Here is a 17,955-nt window from a genome sequence, read left to right as displayed (position 1 = left end):
GAGCACCCACCATGTGCCAGGTCCTATTCTAGGCCTTGAAGGTACAGCATTAATAAACAGACAAAAGTGCCTTTTACATCTGGCAAATGCTGTGAGGATGTGGAAGAGGGCCCTCCCTCCTGAGCGCGTGGACTGTGCTGTGTCATCGGTGGCTCCAGGAGAGCAGTGACTTTTGCTGCCCCTTGTACCCCATGCATGGGTGTGTACGCGCTGCCAAGTCATGGAGCTGTGTGCCCATAAGCTCTATGCTATGGTCTGGGGACTCTCTGTGGGAATGTTAACCCACAACAAGAAGTTTAGCAATGAAAACCAGTGATAGCGGCTAGCATTTATTGCACACTTGCTCTGTGCCAGGCACCTACTCTGCTTTACGTGGGGGCTCTCAGTCCTCTCGACTGCCTCTGCGATTGTGAGCTCCACTTTACAGGTGGGGCAGCTGAGGCTCGGGTGGTTTGATGGTGCTAGCAGTGGGTGGAGCTGGGATTTGGGCCCAAGCACCTGCTCTCTAGAACTGCTCTCCTGCCTCTGCTCTCAGCTTCCTGGGAGCTCCTTATAGTAGAGAGGTATTCCTTTGCAGTGACTGCCACGTACTTAAATGCCTCTGCTTCGGCGTGAGGAAGTAGCGTCCTGTCTGGGTTCAAGCCTGGTGCCAGCGTTTCTTAGTGTGTGACCCTGAGGACTCAGGGAAGAGAAGTAACCTGCTCACTGTCCTAGGCGCGAACATGGCATTGCTAATTCCTACTTCCCAGGATGGTTGTGAGAATTATAGATAATACCCGCAGCGCCAGGGTCCGAATGGCTCCGAGCCCGAGTGGTCTCAAAGTGTCACCTCTTCACGTGTGAGCGTCGCACCCGTGGAGACAGGCAAAGACGGGCGAATCAGGTGGCCTTTCACCTGGTCCGTGCAGGCTTGCTCCTCCCCTGCCTAAATGCTGTTGTTCTAGATGCCAGCTAGCGAGCTGCTCAGCTCTGGCCTTGAGAGACTCAAACACTCAAGATGTTTTGCTGCCAAGCTTATTCTCTGAAGATAGATTTTTATTTTCTCTCTTGATTTCAGTGATGTCAAAGTAACTTTTGTAAGCCCTGTAGGAGAAAACGTTTTCCATTTCTACTCAGTAACAAATAGAAATGCATGATTTTCGAACTGGAGAAGTCTTGGGCGCTCAGTTAGCCTGTGGTGGCCTGGCTGCACTGAGACACCTTTATACCAATGTGTGGGTGTGGACGGTGGGCCTGGTGCTGAGGACCCAGGCATGGAGATGGGGCGGAGGCGCTCGTGTCCTGTGGCGGAGGGTTTTCTTTTTTAACAGGAGTCAGGAAGTTCAACCAGGGAGCTGGGGGAGGGACGGGGTGCTGTGGAAGCAGCAAGCTGGGGAGGGGGTGGACATGGTGGAAGCGGGGTGCTCCCTGGAGGAAGTGCTATTTATTCCCACTTTTCCAATCTGATGATTTCCACACTAGGTCTTTTGGCTTTTTACCCCAGGGGGTTCACCGATTTCAGAAACCTCTCTAACCATCCCTGCCTCCTTTCACTGATAGAGTTTCTGTCAAAAGCGGCTTGGTCTTCAGCGAGCCCTTACTTAACAGAGCCGGAACTTATCTCACCGTCAGGGTTGGCGGCAGCCCTTAGAGCGAGGAGGTGCCACTCATGCAGCACCTACTGGAGCATGAGGGGGAATAAGAGGGGGCAGCGACCTGGTCACCAGGCAGCTGTATGCTCAGGCTGCTTCCCGGACGCCTGGCTGAAGCATGAGTGTGTGCACGTACCCTCATGCCGGGGAGACTGGGCGCTCCAGGGCAGGGTCTTCGGGGTGGTGGCTCACAGGTGGGGCATGTGCTGTGCTCAGGAACAAGTCCCCAGGCGTCGCTGGGCCTTTATCCTGACATCTGAGCAACGTGTGCCGAGAGGGCAGAGCACGGTGAGCCTGGCTGACCAGTCTTGAGGAGGAGTTCAGGTCTAAAATAACTTTGTTTAAACACATCCTTCCTCTGTATGTTATTATCTGTTCTGCTTTGAGTTAGATCTGAGAACTGGAATTTCTCACTTTCCATTTCATCCATTTTTCAGCTTGTCATTTTGAACATTTAGATTAAAGATTGATAATGCAGTTATTTTTAACATTGTTGAAGTTTGGGATTTGTGCTTTAAAACTCTCAAACAGCAAGGGTGATGAGCCACAATTTCTTCACCCTCCTACTTGATGAATACAAATTCCAGGAACAGGGGATAGGGCTGGTAAGTGTTGGGGGTGAGATCTGAAAACCAGGAGTTGGGACTGAGTGAGGCCCGAGGCAGTGACAGGACTAGTTTGGGTCAGCACACAGGTCAGGCTCAAGGTGGCTGGAAACTGAGGCTGTACGTAAACAGCAGCAGCAGCAGGCCAGCAAGGAGCCTTGATGTCTAACGCTCTTGGGGCCCTGCCAGGTAAACTGCATTACCCTGTTTCCAGTATGGGGAGCCCGGTGAGGTCAGGTTCAGGGGAGCACTGAAGTGAGGAGATCCTAGACCTTCTGTTCCAGTGCAGGACAAATTGGGAGCCCAGATGGTGGGTGAGCTGGAAGGTAGGTTGGAGAACTGGAAGTGGAATCCTGTAGAAATGAGGACTGCCAGAGCACAGTTTGAGAGCAAGGCAACGAGTTCATGGTTCCCCAAGGATACGCTTTACTCCTTGGTCCTTTCAAGCACATCACAGATTTTACAACCTTAAGATCGATTGTGACCCCTTTTTTGGAAAGGGAGGTTCAGAGTAGGGGTTGGGATGGATTGAAGAAGGGTGCCTGAGACGGGAGGCCCTGCTGGTGTGTACGGATATGGCCTCTGCTGTGCACTCCGCAGGGAATGCAGGTGGGGAAGTAGTGGCACTGAAAGGCCCAGTCCTGCAGCCGTCTCGGCCTCCCTGGACATGGCGGGACGTGGAGATAAACTGACTGGGAACTGGAATTTCACTGAAAGCCGTGCAAGTGCAATGAAGGAACTGCGAGGCTGTCCTGCTGGTTTGTGCTTGGCAAAAGTGTTAGTTGCTCACTTGTCATCTGTGGAGTTAATATCTGATGATGTGCTGAGAGGTGATCCTTTTTAGCTTTTGTGGGGAGAGCTCAAGGGACTCGTTGGATTAAGAACTCAATAAATAAAGGATCGTGACTTGCTTCATTGCCTGTGCCTCTAGCTGGGCACTCAGCAACTTCTCAGTCCCCTCCTGTCTACATGGAACGGATTCTCTGCTCCCAGCATCATTTGGGCATTGAGAAGATATTACAGGGTGCCCTCTGTGTGCCTGGCATGGTGGATGGAGAAGAATAAAGGCACAGTCCTTGCCCTCAAAACCCGTATGTTACCACATTTTGCATGTGACAGCAGACATCGCGGCAAAAGTAACAGGGAGGGATGAGCTGCTGGGGAGGGGGTACCTTCATGGAGGGGGTGGCGTCGCGTATAGCTCATGCTCTGTGGGCCTCAACATGCTGCCTCAAGCCTTCAGAAAGTGGCCTTGCCCCAGAGGTCCCTTGGCTCTTACCTCAAACATCGTTTCCTCCAGGCAGTCCCAATCTCCTGGAGTGTTCCTTCCAGGAATTGCCACCGTCTGTAACTGTTACTTGACCGAAGTCCCACAAAGGTAGGGATGATGACAGTTTGTTCACCATTGCATCCCTAGTCCCTTTCATAGTCCTTGGCACGCAGTAGGTGTTCACCCCATATTTGTGAGTGGCAAGAGGCTGTTGCCAGACCCTCAAAAACTGAGAGTTGGGAGTGCTTCGGGAGGTCGCCAGCCATGTAGCCAGCCAGATACCTGGAATTGTGAAGGTCTCTTGGAGGTCACCTAATCCTGTCCCCTCTCTTCATTTTGTGTCTGGAGGGACAAGATGAAGAAATGGCAGGTCTTGGGGCTTCCCTGGTGGTGCAGTGGTTGAGAGTCCGCCTGCCGATGCAGGGGACACGGGTTCGTGCCCCGGTCCGGGAAGATCCCACATGCCGCGGAGCGGCTGGGCCCGTGCGCCATGGCTGCTGAGCCTGCGTGTCCGGAGCCTGTGCTCCGCCACAACAGTGAGAGGCCCGTGTACTGCAAAAAAAAGGAAATGGCAGGTCTTGTCAAGTGATGGCTGCCCCAGGCTAAGAGCACATCTGACTGGGAAGAAACCCACCCTATGCTGTGAACTTACCAGTGCATACATCCTCACAGAATCCACCGTACAACTGAAGGGATAGAAGCGCAGGCAGAGAGACCTGGTCATTTCTTTCAGGGCGGGACCAGCTCTTTGCTGCTCCCCTCGTGAGCAGGGGTAGAGGGAAGGTGGCCTCATCAGAGAGGGCCAGGGGCTGATGGCCACCTCTTCAGGCTTGTCTTTCATCCTTATCTTTCAGGCTGATTGAGAAGCTCCTGGAGCCTCTGGGCATACTGTAGCAGCTTTGGACAGAATGTTGGCCTCTGACTGTGTGCACGTGCCTGGAGGGGCACCACCAGTGGCCTTTCTCTCTTGTCCAGTCAGCTTGGCACAGCTGGCTCACTCTTGGACCTGCCTCTCCCGGGTGTAGAGGGAGCAGCTCTGGTGCCTGGGACTGCAGAGCCCCAGGTTGAAGAGCATGAGCGTTCTGAGAGCAAAATCAAGGGCATGTTTGTCAAGCGGCCTTAGCAGTTTACAGGTTTGGGGGTCCTGGCATGAGCCTCACCGGCACCAAGAGGAATCGGGGGGATTCAGGAGTGGGGTTCATGTACTGCGTCACAGTCTCGAACTCTGTGGCCTTTCCTGGAACCTGCAGGGCTGTTTGGAAACATACACATCACCTGATATGGACCCGTTAAGTCTTCATTCTACATGCTCTCTATTCGCAGCCTGAGGAAGGTCCTAGAAGGTGGGGTCTGCCTCCTTTTGGCTGCATGATTATGGGTGACTTTGCCTCTTCAAACCTGTTTCCTATTCTGTAAAATCCTCCTGCCTGGGATCATCACAGGATTAAATGAGGTTGCATGTAGAGCTGTGGGCACTCTGCCTGGCAAAGGGTAGGTGTGCTCTATTATGATGCTGCCACTGATGGAAAAACTGTGCGGCGCCTGTTACCAAGAGGTTTGCAGTCCAGCTGGGGCAGGGAGGCTAACATGCACACTTGTGACCCATGTGGAACAAGCTACGACTGTGGGGCATGGGGACAGTGTTTGGAAGGGCCCTCGTGGCCCCCAGGTGGACCAGCCAGCAGGACCCCGTGGTGGGGAATTGGTGTCGCCTGTCTGCTAGTGCAGGCGATCCAGGCCCGCCCTCTTGGTGGTCCGGCAGGGATGGCAGGCGGTGTCAGGGTAGCCTCTGTGGGGAAGACCAGCTGAGCCTTAGCAGAGAGCTGAAACTGGGGCAGGTAGGACGGGACTCGTTCAGCACCACCTCCTTCTCCATTTCTTTCCCTGCTCTTGGCACCTAATCCCTCCCCCTTTCTAATATTATGGCTTTCGTGAGCATGTGTTGTAAACTGTACCCTTGCTTCATGTGCAGCTATTTTTAATTTGCATCAAGGCATCCTGTGCCCTGCCGTTCTGTTTCTTTTTCTCCTCTCTGCACTGTGTGTGAGGTCTGTTCCATTGCAGTGTCTACACAGTCCTGCACTTTCTTCTTGCTGCCACACTGGGGTGCCCCCCACATTCACCCATGCTTTCCCCAAGGAGGAGACCGACCCCTACGTGCCCTGTGACCTGAGCCAACATATCTATGGGGATAAAACTCCGGAGCCATGTGGCTGAGTCCTCCTAGGGCATGTGTATGCTTAGTGACTTAATTACTGCCTGGCTGTCACAGGCTTGCCCCAGGCTGGTTTCCGCCATTGTATTCAGAAGGGGTCCTGTGTGCCCAGCTCCGCCCCACACTTGGCATTTCCCGCTCTCTACAGTGTGCCAGTCTGTACAGGTAAAGAGCTACCTTGCTGCTCTCATGGGCAGTCCCACAGTGTGAGCATCTCACTCAGGCCTTTAGCCCCATGGACTTCCACTTCTCTCTGAAGTTACCACTTCATACCTTTGCCCGTGTTCCCCGGGGGTCTCTCTTTCATGTTGATATGTAGGATTTCCTGGGATATTCCAGATTTTAGTCCCTTGTCAATTTGGACAATTTAGACAGATTAGTAGACAGTATTTGAATCTGTTAGCTTTGTCCATGTTATTGGTTTCTGAACAGAAATCCATAATTTTTGAAGTAATAAAATTTATTTGGACACGCACACACGCGCGCGCACACACACACACACACACACACGGATGTGTGTGTGCGTAACCTTATGGCTTTTACTTTTGAAATTTTGTTTAAGGAATCCTGCCCTGCCCTAAGTCACAAAGATATTTGCCGACATTTTCTTCGAGTCGCTTTATGGTTTTACCTTTCACATTTTTATTGAGTGCCTGACGAGACGCAGTGAGTGGAAGGCAGTTGAGAAAGAGCGGTGAAGAAAGACAAAGGTGCTGCGGCACCATCGGAAGGCGTGTGGGGGTGGTGTCCTGTGTGCTGCGGGCTCTGGTCTGCCCAGGCCCAGGACGGCAGGCAGTGAGGCCGTCTGGGGGTGGCATGGGCAGAGGGGCTGGCTGGGGGAGGGCAGAGTGGTCCGGGCCGCAGGCATAGGAGCACCCTCTGTGTTGTGCATCAAGTCAGCAGTGAGACAGCCAGAAGCTCACTGGGATTCCTGGGGACATCCAAAGTCCACAGGGATTCTTTGTGATGTTGAGATGAGCCACTGGAGGGAAGAGGTTCATGCCTCAGGGCCAAGGCAGCACAGGGCGGGAGAGCGTGAGCTTTGGGTGTTCCTGCCTGGTTCGCTTCTCACTTGGGCCACTGGTTACCCTGGGACTTTGGTTGTAATCACGCAATTTGTCTGCGAGATGGGCTCGATGGTCACTGACCAAAGAGAAGGGTAAAAGGAATAACATGGAAGATGTACGTGAGGTGACCCTATAGGTCCTCTGACCTGAGCCCGCAGTTCACACAGGTAATGGTAACTGAGCTGGCACTGGGGGCCAACAGGTGGGAGGAGCTGCGCGTCCGCATTCGCACTCCCTCTCATCCACCTGGGATCTCAGGGGTCCCACCGACCTGCGGAAACCCTCCAGCTTTCCTGTTGCCTTTGGCGACTGTGTTGCACAGAATGGAGTTGGCCAAGGTAAGTAGGCTGTAAAGTCGGAGAAGCAAACATTCTCCAGTGTCCTTGTGAAAGGCAGTTCCAGACTGTTTACACCCAGAGGATAAATGAGGAACTGGTGCGACCTGTTTGAACAGTCCTTCCCAGCACCCCTGTAATTATAAACCCTCTGGTTTTTAGGCAGAGCCCACTGTCTCTGCTCTGATTCCTGATTACGCAGTTTCTGCCAGGGGATGTCTGCAACTCCAGCCCCAGACTCGTCTTGGCTGACTGAAACCAAGGCTTGTGTGACGCTGGATTCTCAGGGCCTGGGGCAGAGGAAAGCCAGAGGAATGATGAGAGCCAGACTCACAGGCAGCCGGGAGGACGGCAGGCAGCAAGGGGCCTCTGGGCCCAGGTGAAGGGCACTGAGGGTAGAAGGGGGTAGGGCGACCCAGATTCCCGGGAGGACGGCAGGACCGGTCGGGCTCCTGGTGAGCCTAAGGCAGGCCTTTTGGTGATTGGGTGGAGGGAGGCGGGAGACTGGTTTCTGGAGGACTCTGGAAAGGAGGAGGACTCTGCTCTCTCCACCTGATAGGTCCAGCCTGCAGGAACCCCCCCTCCCCCCGCAACCCTGAGGTGCCTGGAAGTTGGGATCCTGCTACCTCTGTGCCGCCCCCATGTGCCACCTGGAGGACAGCGCACTTCCTTTTTCCTGCTTTCCTGCTCTCCTTCCCACTGCTGTGCCCCAGAGTCAGCAGGCTACTCATACCTCCCCTCCAGGGGCTTCACCTTCCTGAACCCCACCGTTCCCTGAGCACAGCACCCTTTCGGATGAAGGCCTGACCCTCAAGATTTTTCACCATCTGACTGACCCCACCTCGCACACCACTTGCTGTACCCAGCGCCCAGCTCAGTCTCTAGTCACCCCCTGCATTCTGTGGTCCACGTTCTTTTCCTGGTGGACTTCTCCCGGAGCCAGGTCTCCATGCTGTCACACCTTCTTCATTTTGCCAACATTGTCTCTGCCAGGAATCATTTCCCTCACCTCACCTTTAATCCGTCCACTTGTCCTTGAAAATTCAGTCTGGTTGTTGCCTCTAGTATACCTGCCCCACCCCTCACCCTTCCTTCGGCCAGGTGGGTTCCTGAGGGGAGAGTAGGGGTATCCCCCCCTTGCACCCAGGCACTTGCATGTTGAACATCTGTCTTTACCACCTTGGTATCTGAGGGGGTGAGTCTGAATCTAGAGGAAGTTAGGAACATAGATGGCTTCAGACCTAGTTTCTAAAATGGGCATTTTATGAACAAATCAATTGATAATCAGGATTGGAAGAGAGCTTGTTTATTTTCAATTCCTACCTAAAGTTATCTGTCATTTGGCCATCTCAAAACAAGCTAGTATTTTGAGAAGCAAGAGAGAAGCTTTTTAATTACAAAACTGATAGAGCAGAAATAGCTAACCATGTATGTCCTGACTTTAATGTATTATCAGTTTATCATATATTTGAACTTAATTTTTCTTGCATTTTACAAAACAGTCATTATACCTCAATTTTAAAAAAGAGAACACACTCTACCAAAGAAGACACATGGATGGCAAATAGGAACAAGAAAAGATGCCCAGTATCATTAGACACTAAGAAAATGCAATTAAAATCACAATGAGATGTTGCTACATACTAAATGGCTAAAATAATTTTTTTAAAAAACCTGATAATACCAAGTGCTAGTGAGAATGCAGAGCAATTAAAACTCTCATACACTGCTGATGGGAATACAAACTGGTCCAGCCACTTTGTCTTATAAAGTTAGACATACACCTACCATATAGCAATTCCACTTCTAGGTACTTTGTCTTATAAAGTTAGACATACACTTACCATATAGCAATTCCACTTCTAGGTATTTACCCAACAGAAATGAAGACATATGTCCACACAAAGACCTATAGGAATTGTTGATATCTTCTTTATTTATAATTGCCCCAAACCAAAAACAATCCAAATGTCCTTAAACAGGATGAAAGGGTACACAAATTGTGGTGTGTCCAACTTAGCAATAAAATGGAGTGAACTACTGATACAGGCAACAACGTGGATCAGTCTCGAAAGCACTGTGGTAAGTGACGGAGCCTGTCACAAAAGCCAGGATTCTACTTATCCTGGACATCGTGAAAACGGGACAAAAATCAGATTAGTGGTTGCCAGGGGCTGTGTGGGGAGAAGATTGACTGCAAGAGGGTGCAAGGGAACTCTGTGGCGAGGTAGAAGTATTCTGTACCTTGATATGGTGATGGTTATACACAGTATACATTCATCTGAACTCATCTAAGTTTATACCTGTAAAGGGTGATTTTTATTTTATGTTGACTGTGTCTTCTTTTAGAAACACACAGTGGCTCTGCTGTTAGGATGACCGTCAGCGCCCTGCTCATCGAATGGGAAATCCACAGTGCTCTGCTGCTGTGTGGTTTATGGAGATGGAAACAGTGAAACCTGATGAGTGTCCCCACGTGTGGGCTGAAGTGATGGTCTGTCACAAGCCCATATGTAGCCTTTCACTGAGCAAAGGACAGCAAGGCCGATGTTGCTGGAGCATCTCAGTGCCTGTTGTCACGAGCACTCCCCTTTCCCCTTGGCCCCAGCATTTAAACCTAAAACATGTACTTCCAGGAACAACCTTCGTATTCCTTGCTGCTTTTCAGATTTCAAGAGTTGTTATTTAAATATGAACAGTATCGAGGGAGGGAGATGAAAGAGGGAAGAGATATGGGAACATATCTATATGTATAACTGATTCACTTTGTTATAAAGCAGAAACTAACACACCATTGTAAAGCAATTATACTCCAATAAAGATGTAAATAAATAAATAAATAAGAACAGTATCTATTTGTCGTGAGGTGGATGGACCTAGAGTCCGTCATACAGAGTGAAGTAAGCCAGAAAGAGAAAAATAAATACTGTATGCTAACACATATATATATGGAATCTAAAAAAAAAAGTGGTTCTGAAGAACCTAGAGGCAGGGCAGGAATAAAGATGCAGACATAGAGAATGGACTTGAGGACACGGGGAGGGGGAAGGGTAAGCTGGGACGAAGTGAGAGTGGCATGGACATATATACACTACTAAATGTAAAATAGATAGCTAGTGGGAAGCAGCCGCATAGCACAGGGAGATCAGGTCGGTGCTTTGTGACCACCTAGAGGGGTGGGATAGGGAGGGTGGGGGACGCAAGAGGGAGGAGATATGGGGATATATGTATATGTATAGCTGATTCACTTTGTTATAAAGCAGAAACTAACACACCATTGTAAAGCAATTATACTCCAATAAAGATGTTAAATAAATAAATAAAGCAAATAAATAAATAAGAACAGTATCTATGGTACGTGTTGATGGGCTGTACCAATGTGTACCTTGTTAAGAAATACCCTTTTCTTTTCCCTAAATCTTTTTACAAGGGTTTTGAAAATCAGGCAGGCAGGTTTCTGAAGAGCCAACATATTTTAATATTGATTGCCAGTATGAATATTATTGGTAACAGTGGGATGAAAACCAGATCTACATCGTGGTTTCCTGTCAGCTGTCAAGTCTGTATTGAGCTGTGATTATCTTAGCTCTTCTTGCCACCAGCTCAGCAATACTGAGTTGTGTTTTGTTGGTTATTTTTTTCATCCTGCTGTAAATTTCAAAATGACAGTAAGGCCCTATTTTAAGGGAAGTGAACATGTGATGTCACTTCTAATTGGTTGTGAAATGCTTGCTTTCTCCTTCCTAAAAAGGGGCTGCTGAAGGATGGAGTTGAAAACTCAGGTTCACCTTCTGTGTTTTGGTGAGCTGCTGACCTGCTCTCCTTGCTGGGGGTAGCAGCCAGGCCACGCCTGGGAGGGAGGGGTCTGTGGAGGAAACGATGACTGATCATGGGGCCTGAGAGCTGTTTGTGCACTTCAGCAAGACTGCTGGAAATCATACCAGACCTCTGGAGAAGCCCACCCAGACTACCTGCCTTCCAGGGATCCTCGCTGTTCCCATGGGAGTGGGGTCATCTCAGCCTGTCCAGAGCTCTGGCCTCAGGGACAGCCCTTCCTGGAGGGACCACAGTCCCCTTTTCTCCCGATGCCCATCTCCATGTGTTCTGTCTCTTTGCAAGGTCTTCCTGCCACTCCACTGTAGCCTCTTCTTCACCTGGCTAACTCAGCACAAGATGGGAGGGACTCAGGCAGTTTGAACTGTTCATAAGTCAGGGTTAAACAGGCTACGTGGCAGAGAGAGGACTGTACCCTTTTCTGTAGAAGTGGGAACTAGTCCTCCATGTTCTCCAGGAGCTTCCAGATTGACTCTAAATGGAGATGAAATATGAGAGTGATTAGCCAGGCAGAGACATTTAGAAACGGAAAAACTGACAAAAAGGTGACTACAGTTTTTGAAGACAGCTGGGAGGAAAGGGTTGAAAATACAGTCGATCATTTTTCTGTCATATTTCCTCCAAGTGCTCCAGTGTCAGCTACATGGTATCCTTTCTAATCAACAGGTCAATGAATGGAACATATGGAACACTTTGATTTTTCACTCCAAATTAGCCGCTAATATTTTCTCAATTACTCTTTTATTATTTATAATTTAGATAAGCTAACTCTCCTCTCATATGTGAGATAAAGTAATTAAGCCTCACCTTGGCTCTCGTCAAAGCAGATAAGAGTGTGAGCTTTGCCATCGAGACTCCTACCTGGAACCATTTGAAAACCTGCTTTCAGCTGCAGCCCAGCCTCTAGGACTGCGACTATGGGATCTTAGAAAACAATGTAACTTCCCTGAGCCTTGGTTTCCTCATCTTAAGATGGGGACAGTTATTCCTACTCATTAGGGCAGTGGCAATTTTTGGGGTGTAAAACACCTACTGTGGTGCCTGGCATGTGCTCAGAAAGTGGGAAATAGTGTTTGTTGCTCTAATTGGGAAGTAATAATAAGGTAGCATGTGGTGACATCTCAGCAGTAGGCACCTGAAACCTGCTTATTCCAGTAATGCTCAAAAGGCCTTTAGCCAAGAGTCTATAATGTTAATTATAAAATCATTTTAATCTGAGTTACTAAAAAATTATTTTTCTGTTTTTGTTGTTTTTCATCTTTCTAGTTAGACATTACCCACTCTGGGAAGCTGTGTGAGATGCCCTCTGGGTGCCCTCAGCCCCTCGCTTCCCTCCATCAGAGCCCTTCCCACTCTGACCTGTCTCCCTCCCTGAACCACGGGTCAGAGCATGGACGCCGGCTGCATGGACATTGAGAAGCTCCGAATCACTGTTTTGCGTGTTTCTGCTAGTGATAAAAACGGGGAGCTGGTCATGTAGCAGTGCAGGGTGCCTTTGAAACAGGAGTGGGGCATGAGCACCCAAGAGCCGGGCTGGCGTGGAAGCCGTTTCTGCAGCCGCGGCCCCAGGCCTCACAGCGGGGCTCTGTTTCCTAGGTCGGGAACTACAAGCGGACCGTGAAGCGGATCGAGGATGGCCACCGCCTGTGCAGCGACCTCATGAACTGCCTGCACGAGCGGGCACGCATCGAGAAGGCGTATGCGCAGCAGCTTACCGAGTGGGCCCGGCGCTGGAGGCAGCTTGTGGACAAGGGTAGGGAGGCCACCACACGGGGCGTCTCAGCCCCAGGCGCCCAGGGCGTCTCAGCTCCAGGCGCCCAGGGCAAATTGTCAACCCTTTCTGAGCCAGTTTCCTCTCTTGGAAGATAGGGGCAGGAGTTTGTCTCACAGTTTCGGGGGGCTGTGGTTCGTCACCAGCAGCATAGCCTGCATGAGCTTTCCTCCCCTTTCCTGGGGACACAGGACTCCTGTCCTCGAACAGCATCCAAGACTCCTGTGGCAGCTTGTCGTCCAGAGGACGTGCTGCACTTGCCGAGTTAACAAGGAGCAGCTCCTTCAGGGCCCAGCCTTGAGTAGGCTCCTATCCAGTCAAAGGCCTTGCTGCTCAGCACCGTGGTTTCTGACACTCAGGCTGTTTATTTGTAAGCTTGGCCAAGTAGTAAGTCAGATAAGACTAGATGGTGACATCTGGCAGGCTTTCTAATACTGAATTTTAACAGGAATAACTACAGGTGTCGTATGATGCAGGCTTTGCCTCCCCTCCCTCCCTAGCAAAAACTCAGAAGATTCTAGAGCTTGGTGACAACGCTGCTGTGGATATGGATTGTGCTCAGAATGCACTTCCCAGCAGTAGAGGGGGAGCTCGATTGATTACAGGATTTCCTGGGACAGAAGTGGGTTAGCGGGGGTTTCTCAGGGTATGTTTTGGGGCAGACTCTTCCACCATGACTAACTGTCCTCAGGGGAGCCGACCACGGGAAACCAGGCTAGGGCGAGGGACCCCCAGGCGACTTCAGTTGGGTCTAGACCAGCTGCCCGTGTTTCACCTGTTGCTGAAACGGGTTTTCCGTGGAGCTTAGCACAGTGCCATGGTACAGAGTGGGTGCCAGGGAGTGGGCTAGCCATGCTTGGGTGAGGAGTGACTGGGAATGAGCCAGCTCCTTCAGGAAGCAGTAGCTGTTGTTATTTTCTTTCCACTTGCCTGAATCCCCTCTTTCAGGATCCAGCTGTCAGCGCCGTCCATTCTGTTGATTCAGAACCTGAGGTTCATAAAGCACTCTTGCCCGCTCACTTTGTGGATCCTGCCACAAGACCTAAGCAGGACAGGGAGCTGCTCGTTTTGTAGACATGAGGGATTAGAGGTTCAGAGGGGCTAATGTTCTATGTTTATTTGTACACGCACACGCGCACACACACACACACACACACTCACCCACCCGCACACACTCACCCACACACCACGCGTCTCTGTGTCATTACCCAGCTCCAACAGTCATTGACCCCCGGGAGCGCCTTGAGGGCAGGTGCTCGGTCTTCCCATTTCCGTCCTCAGCTTCTGTCATAGCCCATCTCTCCCTCCATCACCTCACTCAACAAAATGACAGGCCACATTAGGAGTTTTCTTCCTGAGAACAGTGAGTGGGGTGACCCAGGCAACCCCACAGTGCTATCTAGAGAATTCTGTCTGGGCCAGAGTAGATTCCTGTCTCCTCCTCTCCTTCCCCAGGACAGGGCTTCCATTCTGCTGAGGAGACAGTCCTTCATTCAACAAGCAGTTCCCAGGGTCCTGCTCTGCATGGAATGAATGGGCCTTGGGAGAACGTGTGGTCCAGTGGAGGGGGAGCCAGGGGCCAGCAGGAGCCCGTGCGGGTGGGCTCCGAGTGGCCTGGCAGAGAGGTCAGCTCATTCCAGAAGGCCCTCCTTCTCTAGCCAACCTTAAGCAAATCAAAACTTCCAAGATGAGGAAACTTGAGTTTTTCAAGAGCTCAGTGACTTTACAGAAAGGAAATGTGTGTAATCCCCCAGTTTCCCTAACAAAATAACAGATCCAGCTTCAGTTCCTTATTCTTTTCTTCATCCCAGGAACTGAAAAAGGAACGGCACTGAGAGAAAAATATCTGAAACAACCAAAAGGAAACCTCTCAGCCGGGCAGCCAGCCTGCCGGCCTAAAACCCCATCCCAACAGCTGAGGGAGGTTAACAGAGGAAATCCCCTCCCCCAGGGCCTGTCTGGGCCCCACAGTGCCGAGTAACCCACCAGCTTCTCTCCTGTGCCAGGGCCTCAGTACGGGACGGTGGAGAAGGCCTGGGTGGCCGTCATGTCCGAGGCAGAGAAGGTGAGCGAGCTGCACCTGGAGGTGAAGGCCTCGCTGATGAATGAGGACTTCGAGAAGATCAAGAACTGGCAGAAGGAGGCCTTTCACAAGCAAATGATGGGAGGTTTTAAGGAGACCAAAGAAGCCGAAGATGGCTTTCGGAAGGCACAGAAGCCCTGGGCCAAGAAGCTGAAAGAGGTGCATCTCTCCTGCAGGCCCCTGCCTGGCCCCCACAGCCTGCTTCTCGCTGGCCAGGCCTCCCACCTGCAGCGCCCCCTCCTGCACTCCCAGGGGTTCCTGCCTCAGCTTTAGGCACAGAATGCTGCAGCTGGTAGCCAAAGGCCCGCGCTCAGGCCCGAAGCCTGTGGTGCCTAACGTTTACCCATGTTCAAGACTCTGAGTGCTTTATGTGCCTCCTTTACATAATCCGTATCAACCCATTTCCCAGTCTTGGAAACAGAATGAGAACCACACACAGGGCGTAGAGCTCAAAACCCAAACTCTCTCTCTCTCTCTCTTTTTTCTTTTCCCCCAATAACTCCATGTCATGAACCTTCTGGTCTATCAAGAATATTAAATCGATGCAAACTATTACATTTAGAATGGATAAACACCAAGGTCCTACTGTATAGCAGAGGGAACTATATCCAATCTCCTGGGGTAAACCATAATGGAAAAGAATATTAAAAAAATAAGGTGTATCTGTGTAAAACTGAGTCACTTTGCTGTACAACAGAGATTGGAACAACATTGTAAATCAACTATACTTCAAAAAACAAAAGTTAAAAAAAAATTAAATCCACAGTTGCCAAAGGTTATCTGAGGTTAAACTTTTGTAGAATAGTGCTTCTTAAATTTAAGCAAGCTTGCTAAAACCCAGATTCCCAGGCCCCACCTCCAGATATAATGATTCAGTAGGTCCGAAGTGGGGCCTATGGGACTTTCCTGGTGGTCCAGTGGTTAGGACTCCGTGCTTACATTGATGAGGACCTGGGTTCGATCCCTGGTCAGGGAACTAAGATCCCGCATGCCACGTGGCACCATCAAAAAAAAAAAGTGGGGCCTATTAATGCTCAGTTCTAATGATCTCCCAAGTGATGCCACGCCCACTGGTCTAAGGACTACATTTTGAATAGCACAGTTTCAGAAGACCTGTTGGTAGCACTCAGGAGCTAGTAAGTAATATCCTAGATGGAAAACCCTAGCTCTTAACCACTAACAGTGCCTCCCACAGCCCTGGGAAATTGTCTATTACAGAGACTTAAAAGTCCATTTGGACTAGTAAAAAGGATAATTTTAAATTGTTCTTTCTCTTGTATGGGTTTTTCTCTCAAATTTGCAATGATACTGATATTCATTTTTGTAAAAGTAGCAAATGGAAACCATTGAGTCTCACCCAGCCTTGGCTTGCTGGAGGCTGTCATACCTACCCCCCAACCTTCAGCACGCAAGGACCTGCAGCCTGGTCTGCCCAGGCTCAGGGTGGACATGCCACTTCCCTCCAACCCTACTCCTACCACTGGCTTTTCTCAGGAGCTGCACTGCCTTCCTCCTCCTCAGAATCACCCGGAACAGACCTCCGTCTTCAGGTTGTAGCAACGGACTTCCCTTCTCTGCTCTGTGCCTTGGCTTCTGTCACGTCTCCTTTCTCTTCCTTCTTGTCTCTGGTCCCATTTGTAATGACACTAGCTCCCTCATGAGGCAGTGGTTACAAACTCATCTTTCTTCTCTAGAATGAAATCTGTGACTTTGGCTCAAGTAAGAAGTGTCTATTAAATTACATATATACACACACATCCATATCTCTATATATACGTGTGTGCGTGTGGAGTGTGCCCATAACCCTGCCTCCCAGCATTACACTCCTCTTGCATTGGGTTTCCAGCTGCCTGCCGGCTCTTGCCTCAGATCCACACCTCCATCACATTCTTGCTCCATGTCATGTGCGTGGTTTTCTCTAACCGTTCCGTGTACCGCTCTGCCAGCCCAGACCCACCCAGTGCACCTGCCTCTCCTCCCTGCTTTATTCTCCTCCTTGGCACTTGCCACCTTCTAATTTACTCTGTACTTGAACTGTTTCTTGGGGTTGCCTTTCCCAGCTAGACGGTAAGCTCCATGAGAGCCCAGGCTCTTTGACTGGCACTGTACCCCTATTGCCTACATGTTTCCTGACAGCAAAGCAGGCGCTCCATCAATAGTTGCTGAATGAACTCCTCTGTTTTACTTGTTGTAATTAATACTGAACATACAGCTTTGTACCTGCTCTTTCCTCTCCTCTTGAGAGCGCAAGCACTTCCCACAGTCTGTGTAACCTCTAGCGAGGATTTTGAACTTTAAACGTGATGTTCAGGAACTCATTCTCCCTGTAGGTGGAAGCAGCAAAGAAAGCCTACCACGCGGCGTGCAAAGAGGAGAAGCTGGCAATATCACGAGAGACCAACAGCAAAGCGGACCCGTCCCTCAACCCTGAACAGCTTAAGAAATTGCAAGACAAAGTAGAAAAATGCAAGCAAGATGTTCTTAAGGTAAATTGTGCACTTCTCTTTACATATGGAGAGCACACGCCTCACCCGTTCACACATCTGGCATGCAGTGTACCTTTGTCGCTGCTTGGTCGGATGCTCGGACAGACGGCTGCATCAATGAAACACATTCCTGCCCTCGAGGTCACGCCTTACCTTACCAGAGCCATTAGTGCCCACCTCAGGACCAGGGCAGACCCGAGTTCTGGGCAGGCAGGGGCAACGGGTGACTCCTGTGCGCGGGGGACAGGGCAGTGGGGCAGTGGGAGGGAAGAGCTTGTGCAGGACACGAGTTGTGGATGTCAGCAGCGGGGAGCTGATGGGTGCACTGGTTCAGAGGGTTATGAGGACCAGACGGCCGGCGGCCTTGCAACGCAGGAAAAGTAAGGCGCTTGGGGTGTTGCGACAGGGAGCCACCGGGAGAAGGTTCGAGAGCCTGGGAGGGGAGGGTTGACGTGAGCAAGGCTCTGGGCCTGTGCCCTTGGCTCCCAGCTTGGCCCCCAGCCCCACCCTCCTCCTTTGCTCTGTTCTAAGGGCTGGGCGGCCGGAGACTGCCCCTGTCAAGGGCCTGCCCTGCTGCAGTGTTCACGGAAGAGAGTCCCAGCCTGGATTTGGAGAAAGAGGTGATGTTAGAGGGGAGGTGTGCTTCAGGAATAGGTCG

The 17,955-nt window shown here is 50.6% G+C and overlaps 1 protein-coding gene across 2 annotated transcripts in view; it reads left to right on the top strand.

Moving 5' to 3' along the window:
- The window catches only part of PACSIN2 (protein kinase C and casein kinase substrate in neurons 2), a 141,460-nt gene that overhangs the window by 105,919 nt on the left and 17,586 nt on the right, over window positions 1–17,955 (top strand). For both annotated transcript variants that reach the window (XM_082850203.1, XM_082850202.1), the window contains exons 3-5: window positions 12,554–12,710; window positions 14,735–14,970; window positions 17,142–17,297. In XM_082850203.1, the coding sequence (XP_082706329.1) occupies window positions 12,554–12,710; window positions 14,735–14,970; window positions 17,142–17,297 (549 nt within the window). The remainder of the gene's footprint in view (window positions 1–12,553; window positions 12,711–14,734; window positions 14,971–17,141; window positions 17,298–17,955) is intronic.

Source organism: Leucopleurus acutus, assembly GCF_964270905.1.
Source record: "Leucopleurus acutus genome assembly, chromosome: 11".
NCBI lineage: Eukaryota > Metazoa > Chordata > Mammalia > Artiodactyla > Delphinidae > Leucopleurus > Leucopleurus acutus.
Note: the sequence above shows the minus strand (reverse complement) of the source record. Positions and strands in the feature narration are given on the sequence as shown.